At 49.4% G+C, this 20139-nt stretch overlaps 1 protein-coding gene across 1 annotated transcript in view; it reads left to right on the top strand.

Moving 5' to 3' along the window:
* The window catches only part of LOC129693429 (adhesion G protein-coupled receptor E1-like), a 93205-nt gene that overhangs the window by 12016 nt on the left and 61050 nt on the right, over positions 1-20139 (top strand). Inside the window, exons 4-5 of the mRNA XM_055630256.1 lie at positions 5397-5549; positions 19689-19726. Coding sequence (XP_055486231.1) covers positions 5397-5549; positions 19689-19726 — 191 coding nt within the window. The remainder of the gene's footprint in view (positions 1-5396; positions 5550-19688; positions 19727-20139) is intronic.

The following is a 20139-nucleotide window of genomic DNA, read 5'->3' on the forward strand; positions in this document are numbered from 1 at the left end:
TTGGAGATCAGTTGTCTGGCAGTGACAAATGTCTCCATTTTGAAATGTTGATACTCAACAGACTGATTAAGTGACGTCAGATCAATAATAATGCGACATCCACCATCTTTTTTGGATTTGAGAAAAATATTTGATACAAATTCTTGCGGCTCGTGTGTGGTCATTTCTATGATGCCTTTAGCCACGAGCCGATCTAGTTCAGCTTGTCCTTCTACCTTCTCAACTGCTGAGGGAAGGAATACCCTTTGGGGCATGTGCTGAACTGGCGGTTCTATGCCTGGTTTGAATTCAATTTTGTATCCACTGATACTGTTGAGTATAAACTTATTGTTAGTAAGGGAGCACCAAACATGCTTGAAGAACCTCAAACGTCCTCCTGTTAATACAACACCCTTTGTCTGTGCATGTTGGCAGGAACCAGACCCACCTACCTCCATGTTTATTTGCGGGGCCGTTTTCGGTAGGTTTGGCCCAAGGTTGTCCGTGTTGGTGCTGCGGTGGGGCGGCGCATCTTCCCACGGCTCCGCCCTGGGCCCCGCTCTAAAAAAGAGCTCTGGGGGTAGTGGGAGGCGGTCACCAGGCTTTCACCAGCTCGGTACCTGCTGGTGGATGCTGAGGCGTGCTGCCAACTGGGTGTCTTCACCCTGCTCGGTCCTGGCGCTGCCCTCATGAGGCCTACAGGTTTTGCCGCCTCTTCCAACTCTTTTAGTTTTTTGGCCAGGTCTGCACCAAATAGCAGCGCCTCCCGTTCGGGCGCTGGGGCTTTGCAGAGGCCTGCGTATTTTGGATTGAGGGCAGGCCTGATGTTATCCCTCCGTAGGCTGTTAAGCTCGTACGTGGTGTTGCACATCAACGCCAGTGCATCCTGCTGGGGTATGGAAAGCTCTTCGTTCCCGACGGACCGAGCAAAGGCGGTGACGGCTGCAGAGTGGAGCTTCAGGACCCGCTGCATTTTTACTTCGTGAGTCCTTATCTGCTGCCCCAGCTGGTTCCATATTTGCCCGTTGACTGTTTTCACCCGCAGCGCCTCGCAATTCTCTGGCGCTGTATAGGTTTCAAGGGCCTGCTGGACGACCTTCTCCAGCAGCGGCTTGTTGGAAAGCCTATTGATGCTGGCCGCCAGTCGAGGTGGTAGTACCATCCCGGTCGTTGGGGGCGCAGCGTACCGACCCACTACACCCAGTAGCTCTTCTTCTAGCACACCCGGCATACTGATGTTGTCGTCCGCCTGCCCTTGGGATAGGCCAGCCCAGTCCTGGCCTCCCTTACTGCCCTCGAACATAAAGGGTACAGAAGGGTGTGGTGAGGAGGAGGCCAAAGCCCGTCCTCCTGGGAGATGCCTAGCCTGCATCTCCTCATCGATCATTTGTTCCAACAGCTGCCTCATGCAGCTGATGCGGGCGTCTCCCCGTTTCGGCGGTGGAGAGCGATCCCGTTCCTCCGACGAATCGGAGGACACCGGCCGGTCGGTTTTGTGAGTAGCCTTCCTCCCTGTGCGGGGCGTTGATATCGGCAGCACAGGGGGCGGCTCGGTGTCGGGTAAGCGGGAGCGTTGAAATGGCTCCTCCGCTACGAGTGGCTGCCGCCCAGCTATGGACCCCTCCTCGGGTGGAGTAGGGCAGGCAGTCCTTCTGGCTGGTCGCTTTCTGGTGGCCATAATTTCCACCGTTGAGCGACTCTGTAACACAAAAAAGGCACTTACCTGAGGTCTTGACTTTATGCTGCCGCTGGAGAGCCTGGCTCCAGCTGCTGCCGCTGTTGCACTGCTGACGTAATGCCGCGCCTGCGCGCTGGGTGGGTTCTTCACGTAGTCCCTCACGTGACTCCGAAGTAAAATAGCCTGATGGCTGTGGGGAAGTAGCTATTCCTGGACCTGGTTGTTGCAGACTTTAGGCTCCTGTACCTTCTACCTGAAGGTAGCAGGACGATGAGTGTGTGGCCAGGATGGTGTGAGTCTTTGATGATACTGCCAGCCTTTTTGAGGCAGCGACTGCGATAAATCCCCTTGATGGAAGGAAGGTCAGAGCCGATGATGGACTGGGCAGTGTTTACTACTTTTTGTAGTCTTTTCCTCTCCAGGGCGCTCAAATTGCCGAAACAAGTCACGATGCAACCGGTCAGTATGCTCTCGACTCTGCACCTGTAGAAGTTAGAGAGAGTCTTCCTTGACAATCCGACTCTCCGTAATCTTCTCAGGAACTAGAGGCGCTGATGAGCTTTCTTGATAATTGCGTTAGTGTTCTCGGACCAGGAATGATCTTCAGAGATGTGCACCCCCAGGAATTTGAAATTCTTGACACTTTCAACCATAAATGGGGCTGTGGGTCCCCCTTCAATCCTTCCAAAGTCCACAATCAGTTCCTTAGTTTTGTTGGTGTTGATGGCCAGGTTATTGCACTGGCACCATATGGACAGTTACTCGATCTCTCTTCTATATTCTGACTCATCCCCATCAGTGATACGCCCCACAGTAGTGGTGTCGTCAGCAAACTTGATGATGGAGTTCGCACTGTGGTTCGCTACGCAGTCATGGGTATAGAGTGAGTACAGCAGGGGGCTGAGCACGCAGTCTTGAGGTGCTCCCGTGCTGATTGGTATCGAGGCTGACACATTTCCACCACTACGAACAGACTGTGGTCTGTGGATGAGGAAGTCGAGGGTCCAGTTGCAGAGGGATGCGCAGAGACCCAGTTCTGCGAGTTTGGTAACCAGTTTGGAGGGGATGATTGTATTTAATGCCGAGCTGTAATCAATGAATAACAGCCTGACATATGAGTTTTTGTTGTCCAAGCGGTCCAGTGCGGACTGGAGGGCCAGCGAGATCACATCCACCGTCTGTTGTGGCGGTACGCGAACTGCACTAATCTCCTATGTGGGACCTTATCAAATGCTTTCTGAAAGTCCAGGTACACTATCCACTGGCTCTCCCTTGCACATCCTCAAAAATTCTAGAAGATTAGTCAAGCATGATTTCCCCTTCGTAAATCCGTGCTGACTCGGACCGATCCTGTTACTACTATCGAAATGTGCCGCTATTTCATCCATATAACAATTACAGCACGGAAACAGGCCATCTCGGCCCTACAAGTCCATGCCGAACAAATTTTTTTCTCCTTAGTCCCACCTGCCTGCACTCGTACCATAACCCTCCATTCCCTTCTCATCCATATGCCTATCCAATTTATTTTTAAATGATACCAATGAACCTGCCTCCACCACTTCCACTGGGAGCTCATTCCACACCGCCACCACTCTCTGCGTAAAGAAGTTCCCCCTCATATTACCCCTAAACTTCTGTCCCTTAATTCTGAAGTCATGTCCTCTTGTTTGAATCTTCCCTATTCTCAAAGGGAAAAGCTTGTCCACATCAACTCTGTTTGTTTCATCTTTTATAATTGTCTCCAGCATCTTTCCCACCACCGATCTCTGGCTAACTGGTCTATAATTCCCTGGTTTCCCTCTCCCGCCTTTCTTACAAAGTGGGATAACATTATCTACCCTCTTATCCACAGGAACTGATCCTGATGGTATAAGAAATTTATCACCAATGCATCCACGATTTCTAGAGTCACTTCCTTAAGTACCCTGGGATGCAGAACATCAGGGACTGGGGATTTATCAGCCTTCAGTACCATCGGTCTACCCAATACCATTTCTAGTCAATTTGGCCAGCTTCTCCCTCATGGCTCCATAGCCCCCTTTATTCAACTGTTAAATTGAACGGTTTATCCACTCTTCTCCCTCTCCAATTGTAGATTCAACGACCATATTATGGCCACTACCTCCTAATGGCTCCTTAACCTCAAGTTCCTTTTTCAAATCTGGTTCATTACATAATACTAAATCCAGAATTGCCTTCTTCCTGATAGGCTCCAATACAAGCTACTCTAAGATTCCATCACAGAGGCACTCCACAAACTCCATTTCTTGGCGTTCAGATTTTCCCAGTCTACCTGCATGTTGAAATCTCCCATAACAAACGTAGCATTACCTTTACGACATACTAATTTTAACTCCTGGAGTTCAATTTTAACTTGGAGCCTCCCACCTCTCCTTACATTGCTGCCGTATATCAATTACAGTCCCCCACCTTTTACCTACAAGATGATTCCAATTCAAAAGCTTAGATGACTCGGTTTTTCCACACAATCTTTCTGATATTTGAGCCGTCTACCCGTGTGAAATTAATATGTTTCCCTCCGTCCACCTTCATGATCAGCATGAACTTTTCTGACATATTTTATTACATTTGATAGCCCGTTGACTCTACCGTTCATAGCATTGCTTTTACCCAACTGTGCCATGACTTGTGATTGACATCAGTTGCATCAAACAAACCAGTCAGAAAGGATATTATGGCAGGTTTGTTCCAAGATTTCCATGTTCTTCAGCCAGCGTGGCTTTTGATGTGGGAAATGAATCTGAGTTTTTACATGATGTCACAAAGAGGATTGATGGGGGTAGGGCAATGTTGTCTAAATGGGCTTTGGAAGGTCTTTGACAAGGTCCCTCATGGTAGACTAGTCAGGAATCCAAGGTGAGTTGGTGAATTGGATGTTGTTAGAAAGACCCTGCACATGTATAGGACAGGTTTGGAATCTGGCACAAAAAAGGAGAGTTGTCAGTGGGTCACGCAGTGTCTCTGGTGGAAAATGGACAGGTTCTGACCTTCATGAGGGCAGAAATAATAGAAGGGAGATGGCCACTGCAAAGAGTGGGGGAGGGCTTGGGGCAAGTGTGAAAAGTGTTAGGTGGATACAGATGAGGAAGGGTTAATTAGTAGATGGAGTGAGGTGGGGAAGGGAAGAATAGAGATAGAGACAGGGTGATGTGGAAACAAGAAAAGGCTGCGGATTCTAGAGATTTGAGAGGAAAGCAAGGTGAAGAGTGAATCAATATGTGAAGAGTAGTGGGGGATGGGAACAACCGAGGGGGGAGGGGGTCCACTGGGAGGGATGTGTGGTGTTGCCAGGTGGGGTAGGTGGGGGGAGGAGTGAGGAGTATTGTGAGAAGCAGGGGTAGGCAAGACTCCTTGTAATGACATAACGCACTTCACAAAAAGCAGAAATAATCTAAGTTTGCTGCTGTAGTTGTGGGAGTAACAGAGGAGCAGAGAGGCAGCGGCTTTGTCCCTTTAGGCCTGGGCTGAGGAAATGTCCCTTTGCTCAGAAGGTTGTGAGTCTTCCTGTTCGTCATTGTGGAGCCACAGTTGAGGACACACCAGGCTGTCATTGTGAATGGTGATTGAATCAAGGGATGGTGGAGATGGAGGGACAGGTCATGATAGGACCAGGAATGATCAGCTATGGAGTGTGAGGGCTGGCATGGGCAACAGACCACTCATTCCTTCTTGGTTTTTATTAAAGCATGGATCTTTTTTCTCCCCCTCCATCCAGATGAGGATGAATGTGATGGACCTTCTGCACAAACACCGTGTGACGCCAACACTAATTGTCACAACACAGTGGGAAGCTACTACTGTACCTGTGAGGCAGGATATTTCCATCCGGATAAACTAAGTAACTTCACAGACGGCAGAGGCTGCGAAGGTGGGTGGTGACACTCATATTTTTGTATTTTATAATTTACTATTTTGCCTCACTGGGGAGCTTGTGCTTTGAACTTGGCACGAATGGGAAGAGGCAAGGCCATAGCAGCTGGTTTCAGCTACATAGAGGAATATTGGAAAATCAATAGACAACAGACAATAGACGATAGGTGCAGGAGTAGGCCATTCGGCCCTTCGACCCTTAAATAGCACCGCCATTTAATGTGATCTTGGCTGATCATCCCCAATCAGTACCCAGTTCCTGCCTTCTCCCCATATTCCCTGACTCCGCTATCTTTAAGAGCCCTATCTAGCTCCCTCTTGAAAGTATCTAGAGAACCGGCCTACACCGTACTCTGAGGCAGAGAATCCACAGACTCACAACTCTCTGTGAGAAAAAGTGTTTCCTCGTTTTCTGAAACTGTGGCCCCTGGTTCTGGACTCCCCCAACATGGGGAACATGTTTCCTGCCTCTAGCGTGTCCAAACCCTAAATAATCTTATATGTTTCAATAAGATACCCTCTCATCCTTGTAAACTCCAGAGTATACAAGCCCAGCCGCTCCATTCTCTCAGCATATGACAGTCCCGCCATCCCAGGAATTAACCTTGTAAACCTACTTCCCTCAATAGCAAGAATGTCCTTCCACAAATTATGGGACCAAAACTGCACACAATACTCCAGGTGTGGTCTCACTAGGGCCCTACACAACTGCAGAAGGACCTCTTTGCTCCTATACTCAACTCCTCTTGTTATAAAGGCCAACATGCCATTCGCTGTCTTCACTGCCTGTTGTACCTGCATGCTTACTTTCGCGACGCCATCTTGGCCACGAGGAGCGCCTCCAGTACTCACCTGAACACCGCCTTTACCGACCTCCACGTCGATGCTGCGCCCACCTTCACCTGCCTACCGATGACGCCCAGCCTCGCCGCTTCAACGGTAACTCGGACTTTCTCCCCCTCGCTGATTCCTCTGACCGCCGCCGCCCCCCGGGACCGCCTAACCTCATCGCCGCACCGGGCCCATCCGACATCGCTGTCGCACTGAGCCCGCCGAACATCACAGCCGCAACCGGCCGTCTTAACATCGCCGTCGCACTGGGTCCATCCAGCATCGCTGCCGGACCGGGCCCACTGAACATTGCTGTCGCACTGGGCCCGCCTAATATTGCCGTCGCACCCGGCCTATCCAACATCGCCACCGGACCCAACCTACTGGGCATCGCCGCCGGACCGGGGCTCCCCAAACATGGCTGCCGCACCGCACCCTACCCATCTCATTGCCTTACCGGGCTAGCCGCGCCGCCCCAACGACCATCCGCACACCGGGACCTCCCACGCATCGCCCGCGGACCCCGACTCAACTGCCCATGGACTCCCACCATCGGGTCCGCCGACCCTCACCACTGCACCTCCCTCCAGCAGCCCACAGCAGTCGCCTTGCCTGGAGCCTGGACTCTGCACTGGGCCTGCAGCCTCCACTCTGCTAACTCCCACTCTTCTGGGTTTGACTGCACTGGGTCCTAGTGCCAGTCTGCCCAGCCTGGTTAACCTCAGTGGCAGTTCCACTGGGTCTTCCCCATCCCCCTTTAAGTATGTGACCCCACCCACACTACAAACACTCACACCCCCCCCCCACCCCCTGACCACCCACCACCCACCACCCACTCACCACACATCGCCTCATCCCCAGTCCACCCACCTGCCTTCCACCGACCCCAACCCCCATCCCTGCCGGGTGTTCACCATCCCCCCCGACCTCCCCCTCTCCAACACCGAACGGTCTGTCCTCAGCAGAGGTCTTACCTTTGTCCCCCTCCGTCCCCACCTCAATGAATTCCGCGCCCACCACGACTTGGGTCTCTTCTACCGTCGCCTCCGTCTCACAGCGTTCTTCCACGGGAAGGAGTCCTCGCCCCCCCATTGATGACCCCTTTTCACGTCTCCAACGCACCCCCTCCTCGTGGAACCCCCCTCGAGGCCCTCCGGCTTTAGAACTCTTCATCCAAAACTGCCGTCGCGACATCAACCACTTCAACTTCTCCACTCCCCTGTCTCACTCCAATCTCTCCCCCCCTGAACGTACTGCCATCGACTCACTCCGCAACAACCCAGATTGGGTTATCAAACCCGCCAACAAGGGAGGTGCCTTGGTAGTCTGGCGCGCCGATCTCTACAAAGCTGAGGCCACGCGCCAACTGTCGGACACCACCTCCTACTTACCTCTGGACCATGACCCCACTGACGAGCACCAGGCCACTATCTCTAGCACCATCCCCGACTTCATCAACTCCCACGCCCGACCGAGCCTCCAACCTCATTGTTCCCCAGCCCCGCACGGCCCGTTTTACCTTCTCCCCAAAATCCACAAACCTGACTGTCCCGGTAGACCCATTGTCTCTGCTTGTTCGTGTCCCACCGAACTCATTTCCACATACCTTGACTCCATCCTATCCCCCTTGGTTAAATCCCTCCCCACCTGTGTTCAAGACACCTCAGACACTCTCCGTCATATCCACGCATTCCATTCTCTAGGCCCTCACCCCCTCATCTTCACCATGGACGTCCAGTCACTCTACACCTCCATTCCCCACCAGGATGGTCTCAAAGCCCTCCGGTTCTTCCTCAACCAGAGAAGCAACCTATACCCGGCCACTGACACTCTCCTCCGCCTAGCGGAGTTGGTCCTCACCCTCAACAACTTTACGTTTGACTCCTCCCATTTCCTCCAAACACAAGGCGTAGCTATGGGCACCCGCATGGGCCCCAGCCAGGACTGCCTCTTTGTCGGTTACTTCGAACAATCCTTGTTCAATACGTACCAGGGCCCCATCCCCAACCTCTACCTCCGCTACATCGACGACTGCTTTGGTGCCACCTCCTGCACCCACACACAACTGACTGACTTCATCCACTTCACCACTAACTTCCATCCGGCACTCCAATACACCTGGTCCATTTCCGACACTTCCCTACCATTCCTTGACCTCACTATCTCAATTGCAGGTGATAGACTTCTGACCGACATCCACTATAAACCTACTGACTCCCATGGCTATCTGGACTACTCTTCTTCCCACACTGCTTCCTGTAAGGACTCCATCCCCTACTCCCAATTCCTCCATCTACGCCGCATCTGCTCCCAGGATGAGGCGTTCCACACCAGGGCATCTGAAATGTCCTCATTCTTCAGGGAACGGGGGTTCCCCTCCTCCACCATAGATGAAGCTCGCACCAGTGTCTCTTCCATACCCCGCAACACTGCTCTCTCTCCCCATCCCCCCACTCACAACAAGGGCAGAGTTCCCCTAGTCCTCACCTTTCACCCCACCAGCCATCACATACAACAAGTAATCCTCCGTCAGTTTCGCCACCTCCAGCGTGACCCCACCACTCGCCACATCTTCCCATCTCCCCCCATGTCTGCCTTCCGCAAAGACCGCGCCCTCCGTAACTCTTGTCAATTCTTCCCTTCCCTCCCGTACCACCCCCTCCCCGGGCGCTTTCCATTGCAACCGCAAGAGATGCAACACTTGTCCCTTTACCTTCCCCCTCGACTCTATTCAAGGACCCAAGCAGTCGTTCCAGGTGCGACAGAGGTTCACTTGCATCTCCTCCAACCTCAGCTATTGCATCCGCTGCTCTAGATGTCAGCAGATCTATATCGGTGAGACCAAGCGGAGGCTGAGCGATCGTTTCGCCGAAACACCTCCTCTCGGTCCGCAATAACCAACGATCTCCCGGTGGCTCAGCACTTCAACTCCCCCTCCCACTCCGAATCCGACCTCTCTGTCCTGTGTCTCCTCCATGGCCAGAGCGAGCAACACCGGAAATTGGAGGAACAGCACCTCATATTCCGCTTGGGGAGTCTGCATCCTGGGGGCATGAACATTGAATTCTCCCAATTTTGTTAGTCCTTGCTGTCTCCTCCCCCTCCTCAGCCCTCTGGCTCGCTCCTCCCATCCCTCAGCCTTCGGGCTCCTCCTCCTCCTTTTTCCTTTCTTCTCCCTGCCCCCCACCCCCCATCAGTCTGAAGAAGGGTTTCAGCCCGAAACGTTGCCTATTTCCTTCGCTCCATAGATGCTGCTGCACCCGCTGAGTTTCTCCAGCATTTTTGTGTACTTTCATTGACTGATGAACAAGGACCCCCAGATCCTGTTGTACATCCCCTTTTCCCAACTTGACACCATTTACATAGTAATCTGCCTTCCTGTTTTTGCTACCAAAGTGGATAACCTCACATTTATCCTCATTAAACTGCATCTACCCACACACTCAACCTGTCCAAGTCACCCTGCATTCTCATAGCATCCTCTTCACAGTTCACACTGCCACTCAGCTTTGTGTCATCTGCAAATTTGTTAATGTTACTCCCACTAGTCACTGCCTCCCACTAGTCGTTGCCTGCCATTCTGAAAGGGACCAGTTAACCCTACTCTTTGTTTCCTGTCTGCCAACCAATTTTCTTTCCATGTCATCATTTTACCACCAATAACTTATGCCCTAATGTTGCCCACTAATCTCCTATGTGGGACCTTACCTTATCAAATGCTTTCTGAAAGTCCAGGTACACTGCATCCACAGGTGATTGTCACTGGACGTTTCAAAGTGAAGAATATTACAGTTGGTGCACTGGTCAGCTTAGATTTTAAAGCGTCAAATGCTTGTTGAGATTGCTGGAATCAGGACCAAGCAATGAGAGTTGTCGCAGGGGCGAGCTTAATTCGCTGAGGTTTGGTATGAATTTTCCAAGATAGTTCACCATACCCAGGAAACGCTGCAGGCCGAGCACGTCGGTGGGGGCCGGCATCTCAGTGATGGCAGCAGCTTTCTGTGGATCGGGCCTGAGGCGGTCGGGAGTGAATACGTGCCCGACATAGGTGACCTCTGAAACCCTGAACTTGCACTTGTTAGGGTTGAGCTTGAGGTTGATCTGACGTGCCCGCTCCATGACACGCCTTAGGTTTTGGTCGTGCTCTGTCGCATCTTTGCCATACACCAGGATATCGTCAACAATGATAGCGCACTTTAGGCCTGCAAACAACTGTTCCATGCTTCTCTGGAAAACCTCACTGGCAGAGTTGATGGCATTCTCAGAAACTTCCCCCTTAAAGAGATGAACTGGTCATACAGGATGATGTTATAGTCAAGGGCCACAAAGTCATGATCCCCTCATCATTGCATGATAAATACTACAATGAGGCGCACAGCGGTCACCCGGGAGTCGATGCTACACTGATCCATGCACAGAACCTGTCCTACTGGCCTGAGATGGCCAAATACATACGGGACCATATATCCTCTTGCCCCACCTACAACAGTCTTGCACCACACCAGCAGAGGCAGCCCCAACTGCAACAACCTCCACTAGCCCTGGCCTGGACGTCGGTGGCGGCAGACATCTTCGAATGGTAAGCACTACCTCGACCTCGTCGACTCGTTTTCAAACTGGTTTGAACTCGACCTCCTGACCTCCATCACATCTGAGATGGTCATCCATAAATTAAAGAAACACTTCTCCACATTCGGCTCACCCGTCCGTTTGCAGACCGACAACGGAAGACAGTTTACCAGCCACGAGTTCAAGCTCTCTGCTAACCGATGGAATTTCCACCATGTCACGAGCAGCCCTGAGTACCCACAGAGTAACGGACTTGCCGAACGGGCTGTCAGAAGCGCTAAACAACAGATGGAAAGATCGCGCCTGGCCAATTCAGATTTTTACCTTGTGGACTATGAGGGAAGAGTCTACCGCAGAAGTCGTCAACATTTGCTTGCTGTGCGAGAACCCCGTCCGCCACCAGCCGGACCCTATGCTCCACCGCTTTAGTTCCAGCCGTTCACTGCCGAACATTCTACTGATCCCCGCATGCCCCACACTCCTCGCATGTTCCATACTCCTCCACAAGGCACGGCCGTGACTAACAGCGGGATTACCCCTCCTGCACACTTCCTCTTTCAGCCACCACGTCTCACCCGCGGCTTTCTCGATTCCGGGTTCACCCACTCTCTCTAATCTTTCCGGTGAAGGAGGGGAGGATTTGTCCGTACGCGTTCGGGCCGCATCAGTAGACCGCCTGATAGATATGGAGAATTTGTTTAACTTTAATGGCATGGATGCTCACTATACTTACTCTTTAAGGGGGAAGGATGTAGATTGGTTTATGCATGCAACCAATCATATATAGGTTAGCATCACTAACCCCGCCTAACTGTATCTTTTATATTAACACCTACTTCCTATGCTACCCAGTTTGGTAGCAGACAGGAGGCAGTGACTACTAACATGCTGTTAAGTCTGTATGTGGATTAAAGATGATCTTAAGTTGCGTGTTGTGTAGATGTCAAATTTACAAGTTCCTTTATCAAATCCGGTTCATTACAGAACACTAAATCCAGAATTGCCTTCTCCCTGGTAGGCTCCAATACAAGCTGCTCTAAGAATCCATCACAGAGGCACTCCACAAACTCCCTTTCTTGGGGTCCAGTACCAACCTGATTTTCCCAGTCTACCTGCATGTTGAAATAGTAAGATTAAACGAGAACTGACCAGTTTGAAGTTTGATCTTTATTTTATGAGGAGTTACGATGAGCAATTACGTGGAGAAGGCCATCAACCCGAATGCGCGTCAATCTTCAAAGCAGCGGTGTGAAATCACAGATAACAGTTGTTGAACTAAAATAGTAAGATTAGAGCTGACTAGAACTTCCAGAAAAGATCTTTATGTTACGAGGGTCGGGAGTGGAGGGCACGTAATCGCTCATCATAACTCCTCATAAAATAAAGATCAAACTTCAAACTGGTATGTTCTCGTTTAATCTTACTATCTTACTTCGGAGTCACGTGAGTGACCACGTAAAGATTTTGAAGCTCTGATTTCATGCCGTGAAAAACCGAGTCCACACAAGCACAGCTGCATCAGTTGACCACACATAAGGGAAACATTCATGATGCATACAGACATGACACAGATCTAAAAACATGCTGATGCTGATAAATGAACAAATAATAATAGTAGTAACCCCTCTCAACCGAGGGGAAACTATAAATAGAATCTAAAATAGAGTTGGCAAATACCCCTGGTCTGGCAAACGGGTTAAAAGAAAATGTTGGAACTCATTCGATAGACCATCCTGCAGTCGGCAGGATGTGGTCCAGAGGACCATACATAACCCTTGCTGCTGATGTTGTAGCAGCCCTGGTTGGAGTGAGATTAAAAAACAGTATCTACTCCTGTATAAGCCAAACCCCCGTTTTAACCACCTGGAGATGGTCTGAACTGATATCTTCTTATGAGGTTTTTGTACCTAACAAACATAGCTATTATCAGAGCCTCTAAGGCTCTAGATGACCTTGACGTAATGTTGTAAATGTGTGACCACTCATAACCGAAGTTGCATGGGGTTTACCATGATAATTAGTTTGAGACCAGATACCCCTGGGCTGCCCTGCTAACTAAATCGTAAACATGAATTATCGTATAGAGCAGGTGTACCCATCCTGCCCAGTCGCAATTTATATAACGACTGGACCCGTTGCGCTGAGCACAGCGGCAAGGGAATAACTACCTTATGAGGGCCGAGCCTAAGCTAGGGATATAGCTGGAGCCCCCTAGTGGAGAAGTGTAACACAATATCAATGTCCCATACTTCCGTGTACTTGGTCTGGAAGAACGTGTGTTAAAGATATCCTTAAACTGGTTATCAGAGGGTGAGACCCGACAGAGCGGGTCCCGCTCGCTGCAGCAATATGATGAGAAGCACGTTGGGCCCAGTTAATGGGACTATAACTTAATTTATTGTCAAGGACCCATTTGAAAATGAAATCTAAGACATCAGTGTCCATGCCGTATTAATATGTAACATAGCATTTAAACAGAAACGGTACCCATCTCCTGAAGAGGAAATGTACTGCTATTTTTGGTGCTATCCCTGCACTCTGCAGTGAGCACAAACATTGATTGGTCTGACACCCCGAGCCGCAGGAGCTGTCTTCTCAGATTCTGTAAGGCAATGAATTGATTAATCACACAGAGGCTGGTTCCCCGAGTCCCAGGCTGAACCAGCAAAGTTTTATGTTTAGAAACCCCATATAAGGTTCTACTATAATTCCCAACATTTGCGGGAACTATGGGCACATAGGCCAGTCAGACAGTACGAAAACCCTGAAGCAGGATCTTGCTGAACTATTGCAAGACCCTCACTGATGAGGCCAAATGGAGCAAAGACACAAAAGAAAATTCCTCCCCCGTGTAACGAGAATGTATCTCTCGCCACTCTGTTGCCACATGACTTTACAAACTGGTGAATGAGCCTGGATGCAAACATATCGATATTCGGTGTTCCATCGAGCCATAATGTCATAAAATACACAGTGATCGAACATCCATTCTGTGTTGTCATTGATTTTACGTGATGATACACCAGCGCCAAATAAGGTTAGGTAAATTATGACAGGATACTTTGACTTGATTGCACCCATGTGACCAACATAAGCTACCACCACAGTGTATCAACCTGGAACTGAGCATGCAGATCATGCAGATCCGCACAACCCTTTAACCCATAGTATGCACCTAGTGTCTATAGGTAGTTGATACCAATAACTGAAGAATTGGTGATTCATACAAACCCCATCCGCCTCCGTAACTAGAGAAGGCATTCTTAATTTTCCATCTCAGAGCACTAGCATCAATCTGAAATACAACTGATGATTTATTGACAAAAACTACTGGAGCAATGCTGAATATTGTTCGTCCACCATTGTGACTTTGGTGGCTTCAGCTGGTAATAGCATAGGTCCATTAACAATGACGTATATGGCCGTTGAGAGATTACTACTTGCACGTTGTAGGTTCTGATAATGCAAAGGCACAATTGCACAGCTGAAACACAGCTGTTATATTGCCAATTACACTTTATGAATAGAAGACTGCTTGATAATAAGGTTGTTACAGGCTTCTATTGATTCCAAACTCTTGCCCCAGAGCAGAGTCACAGATAAATTAATAGTTAAAGGTAAAACCGAATAATCAATAACTGTGGTTGGTATCAACTTAATTTTAACTGGAAGGATGAGGAACCTCAATCTCTCAAATATAGTTGCGGCTGAAAACAGTAGATTTTAGCAAAACACAGATTTAGAATATCATCCAGATAAGCCATAACACGTGTTTTTGAGCTCTGAGCAGTCCCAGCACTGATTTAGTAATTTAGTAGATGACTTGGGTTCCCTGTGAATGGGACCTGTATAGTATGCATCTTTGAAATCGATGTGTCCTAAAGAAATCCGTTTGTTAGACAGTAACGAAGTTCCATATACTGAAAATCTATGTTGCAAATACGAGTTAAATCAATTATGAACCGACTTCCTCCATCCTTCACAATGAACAGGCCTCGTCTGCCATAATTCCGTGCCTGCCTTAAATGACAACTCTGGCCAGATACCCAAGCCTGTCTCGAAAGGTGATCCTGGCCATAATACTGAGCCTCTCTGGCCATAATACTGAGCCTGCCTTGAAAGGGTATTCCGGCCGTAATACTGAGCCTGCCTCGCAAGCCAACCCTGGCCCCAATTCCAAGCCAAGCTTGGTACCCTTATACTGTGCAATAATAACCCAGTCTCCTGCTATCATTATCATTTGTACGAAAACAATTGTAAATATTACCAACTTGTAAATGATCCACTACCTCATATTTCTGAAGAAACCAGACCCACCTACCTCCATGGTTACCGGTGGTCTATGGTAAGCCCAACGGCCCCTGACGTGGGTTCTATTCCCGTCTTGATTGGAGAGTAGGAAAATGGTAGTGTATGTGGATTCCATTTTTTCTGAGCCCGGCTTGGACCTTGGCCTGAAAGGCCTCTGCGCAGCTTTCAAGCTGCCGCCAGCTTTTGCTTCCTCATCCAGGTATACCTGTTGGATAGGTCTTACCTGAAGAGGAGATTCGGCGGCTGGTTTCATTTCTTCCAATGTCACCCCTGATAGTGCTGTTCACTGCCGGCACTTGTGGCATGAGGGGAACTCTGACCCCTTCTGGGTTTTCTGCCCACGGCAGTAACCCTATCATTTGCGAGTATTTCCTTGGAGCCATATGCATGTGCTGCAGTATGTTCCATGGACATACTTTGAATTTGAAGTCAGTTACACACTGACCATTCGTAGGCAACCCTGAGAACAGGTGCTACCGCAGGCCCCTGAGGATACCTGCGCTGTCATGGCCCCTCCTTCGGACCTATATCAGGTTATTTCCCCCCCCCCCCGAGTCAGACTGAAACTGACCCTGAATGCTCCCCTCCTCAGAGAGGGAGACATTGTGCAGCCCTGAAACAGGTGCTGCTGCCTGCGGGTTCTCCATAATCCCTCCTTTGTAGTATATCATTCTGAAGCACCCCTCCATCAGATGCTCCATGTGTTAAGGCATCCGCAGACACTACCCATAGAAGGAGGGGAAACCCTCCTGGCCTGACTCCCCTGAGTCCCAAGGCCTAACCGACTTCCCTGTGGTTTGACCCCGTCCCTGGGTATCCATTGCGGTCTGGGAGCCGCTAACCGCACTGTCAGTGACTCGGGTGGCGAGACCGGCTGACTGCTGGTCTTACCCCTTTTTCTGGGGGAATCATAGTGGTCTGGGAGCTGATGACCCCATTGTCTGTGACCAGGGTAGTGAGCAACTTCCCTTGGTCCAGCCCCCTTACTTAGGAAAGCACCGCTCGCACTTCCCCCCCCCCCCCCCCCCCCCCGGGTGTCGCTGACCCCCTTGTCAGCGACTGGGGTAGTGAGACCAACTTCCCCTTGGTCTTGTCCCCCCTCCCCCCGGGAGTGTCGCTGACCTCCTTGCCAGCGACTGGGGTAGCGAGATCAACTTTGCTTGGTCTACCCCCTTTCTTGGGAAAACCACCACTCGCAGTCCCCTCCTGGGTGTCGCTGACCTCCTTGTCAGCAACTAGGGAAACAAACCCGACAGCTTCCGGCTACCCGCTTCCGCGGTCCGGACCGGGATTCCCCACGGTCCATAACCGGTTTCCCCGCGGCCCGTCCGACTTCGCCCCGAATCCAGCAGGCAAGCTCTGCAAGGAGCTTCCTGCAACACAAAACACAAAACCTAGAAATTAAATTTTAAACTTACCTGTAGGTTTAAACTTACCGCTGGCAGGAGCAGCGCACCTGCCAGTCAGCCATTGCGCAATGCGCCAGACGTAATGACGCGCATACGGGTTGACGGCCTTCTCCACGTAGTCACTCACGTGACTCCGAAGTAAAATCTTCATAGCATTACCTTTACTACATGCCAATTTTAACTCCTGATTCAACTTGGAGCTTCCCACCTCTCCTTACATTGCTGCCATATATCAATTACATTCCCCCACCTTTTACCTATAAGATGATTCCAATTCAAAAGCTTAGATGACTGGGTTTTTCCTCATGTTAGAAACATAGAAACATGAGGAGTAGGTGCAGGAGTAGGCCATTCGGCCCTTTGAGCTTACACCGCCAGTCAATATGGTCATGGCTGATCATCCAACTCAGTATCCTGTATCTGCCTTCTCTCCATACTCCCTGATCCCTTTAGCAACAAGTGCCACATCTAACTCCCTCTTAAATATAGCCAATGATCTGGCCTCAACTACCTTCTGTGGCAGAGAATTCCACAGATTCACCACTCTCTGTGTGAAAAAAAAATTCTCATCTCGGTCCTAACAGACTTCCCCCTTATCCTGAAACTGTGACCCTGTGTTCTGGACTTCCCCAACATCGGGAACAATCTTCCTGCATCTAGCCTGTCCAACCCCTTAAGAATTTTGTAAGTTTCTATAAGATCCCCCCTCAATCTTCTAAATTCTAGCGAGTACAAGCCGAGTCTAACCAGTCTTTCTTCATATGAAAGTCCTGACATCCCAGGAATCAGTCTGGTGAACCTTCTCTGTACCCCCTCTATGGCAAGAATGTCTTTCCTCAGATTAGGAGACCAAAACTGTACGCAATACTCCACGTGTGGAACCTCCCTGCTCCTATGCTCAAATCCTTTTGCTATGAATGCTAACATACCATTCGCCTTCTTCACTGCCTGCTGCACCTGCATGCCTACTTTTAATGACTGGTGTACCATGATACCCAGGTCTCGTTGCATCTCCCCCTTTCCTAATCGGCCACCATTCAGTTAATAGTCTACTTTCCTGTTTTTGCCACCAAAGTGGATAACCTAACATTTATCCACATTATACTGCATCTGCCATGCATTTTCCAACTCACCCAACCTATCCAAGTCATCTTGCAGCCTCCTAGCATCCTCCTCACAGCTAACACTGCCCCCCAGCTATGTGTCATCCGCAAACTTGGAGATGTTGCATTCAATTCCCTCGTCCAAATCATTAATATATATCGTAAATAGCTGAGGTCCCAGCACTGAGCCTTGCGGTACCCCACTAGTCACTGCCTGCCATTGTGAAAAGGACCCGTTTACTCCTACTCTTTGCTTCCTGTCTGCCAGCCAGTTCTCTATCCACATCAATACTGAACCTTGAATACCGTGTGCTTTAAGTTTGTATAGTAATCTCTTATGTGGGACCTTGTCGAAAGCCTTCTGAAAGTCCAGATATAACACATCTACTGGTTCTCCCTTATCCACTCTACTAGTTACATCCTCGAAAAATTCTATAAGATTCGTCAGACATGATTTACCTTTCATAAATCCATGCTGACTTTGTCCAATGATTTCACCACTTTCCAAATGTGCTGCTATCCCATCTTTAATAACTGATTCTAGCAGTTTCCCCACTACCAACGTTAGACTAACTGGTCTGTAATTCCCCATTTTCTCTCTCCCTCCCTTCTTATGCATGAGTTTGTGTAAAGGGCCTGTTCCTATTCTGTGCTACTTTGCAAATCTATAGACCTAATCGGAGGAATTTACATTTGCCAATTAACCTACCAATCCTCATATTTTTGGGATGTGTGAGTATTACAGCATTAAAAGAAGCCCTTCGGCCCAACTTTACTATGCTGATCAAAATGCCCCATCTAGACTAGGGCCATCTGCCCGTGTTTGGCCCATGTCCTTGTAAACCTTTCCTATCCCGTACTTGTCCAAATGCATTTTAAATGTTTTAGGATGTACCTCAATTACCTACTCTGGCAGCTTGTTCTTTGACATTCTATCTTTGTCCCGCCCCCTCCCTTGACAACAGTCTGAAAAAGGGTCTCGACCTGAAACATCGCCCATTCCTTCTCTCCAGAGATGCTGCCTCACCAGCTGAATTACTCCAGTATTTTATGTCTACCTTCGATTAAACCAGCATCTGCAGTTCTTTCTTACACACTCGCTGCCCAAAATTGCTCACAATACTAGTATCCTTCAGTAAGTAGATGGTGATGGTGGAGGGTCCTTTGTAACAACATATCCTCCTGACAGCTGCTGCAGCTGTTTTCTTGTTGAAACAAAGCACTGCAGATGCTGGTTTACAAAAAATAAATACAAAATTCAGGAGTAACTCAGAGGGTCAGGCAGCATCCCTGCAGAATATGCAAAGGTGACATTTCTGGTCGGGACCCTTCTTCAGACTGTTTGTAAGGTAGGGAGATGAAAAGTGGAAGAGAGGAGGGGCAGGACAAAGCACTGCAGGTTATAGGTAAGCACAAGCGATGGAGAGTTGATAGGCAGATGGGTGGACAAAGGCCAGAGATGAAAACACACAGGGTGTGAGACAAAAGGATTAAAGAGTTGTGATTTAGGAATCTGGAGGAAGAAATGTCGGGGGAGGGGAAGGTGAGTAATAAGTGCACGGCGAGTTGTGGCTCAGGTCAGCAGAGGGAGGAAGAAAGACGGTTGTCTGGGGGTGAAAGGGGAGGGGATTCCTCTGTCCCACCTGGCCATGTACCTATTTCTTCCCAGCCCCCTCATTTGTCCAACCATTTGCCTATCAAAACCCCTTTGCCTGTGCTCACCCATCACCAATCACACTTTGTCCTGTCCCTCCTTTCTACCAGCATTTTTGGTCCCCCCCCCATACAATCAGTCCAAAGAAGGGTCCCAACCCGAAATGCCTCCAGTCTAAATTCTCCAGGGATAGTGCCTGACATGTTGAGTTATTCCAGCATTTTGTATTTTTTATCAACTATTTTCTGTTCTCTTCACAGATTTGATACATCTTCGCCCGAACAGTTCATCTTTTGCGGTAAGCTCATGTTTTTCAACGGTGCTCACTGGAAAAGGGGGAGGAAGAAAAAATCAACTGGGTTGTTGCTATGGATTGGAGAATTCAATGTTCATACTGTTGACTTGCAAACTACCCAAGCAGAATATGAGGCTTTGTTCCTCCAGTTTGAGTGTGGCCTTATTCCGACAATGCAGGAGGCCCAGGACAGAAAGGTTGATACGAGAATAGGAAGGGGAGATAAAATGGTTAACAGCTGGGAGATCCAGTCAGTCTTGGTAGACCGAGTGCAAGTGTTCAGTGAAATGATCCCTTTGACTACACCTGGTCTCACTGGACACCAGTAATGTAATGTTGAATGCAGTCGATGAGATTAGAGGAGATGCATCTCACCCGAAAGTACAGTTGGAGTCCTTGTATGGTGGTGAATGAGG

Source organism: Leucoraja erinacea, unplaced genomic scaffold, assembly GCF_028641065.1.
Source record: "Leucoraja erinacea ecotype New England unplaced genomic scaffold, Leri_hhj_1 Leri_292S, whole genome shotgun sequence".
NCBI lineage: Eukaryota > Metazoa > Chordata > Chondrichthyes > Rajiformes > Rajidae > Leucoraja > Leucoraja erinaceus.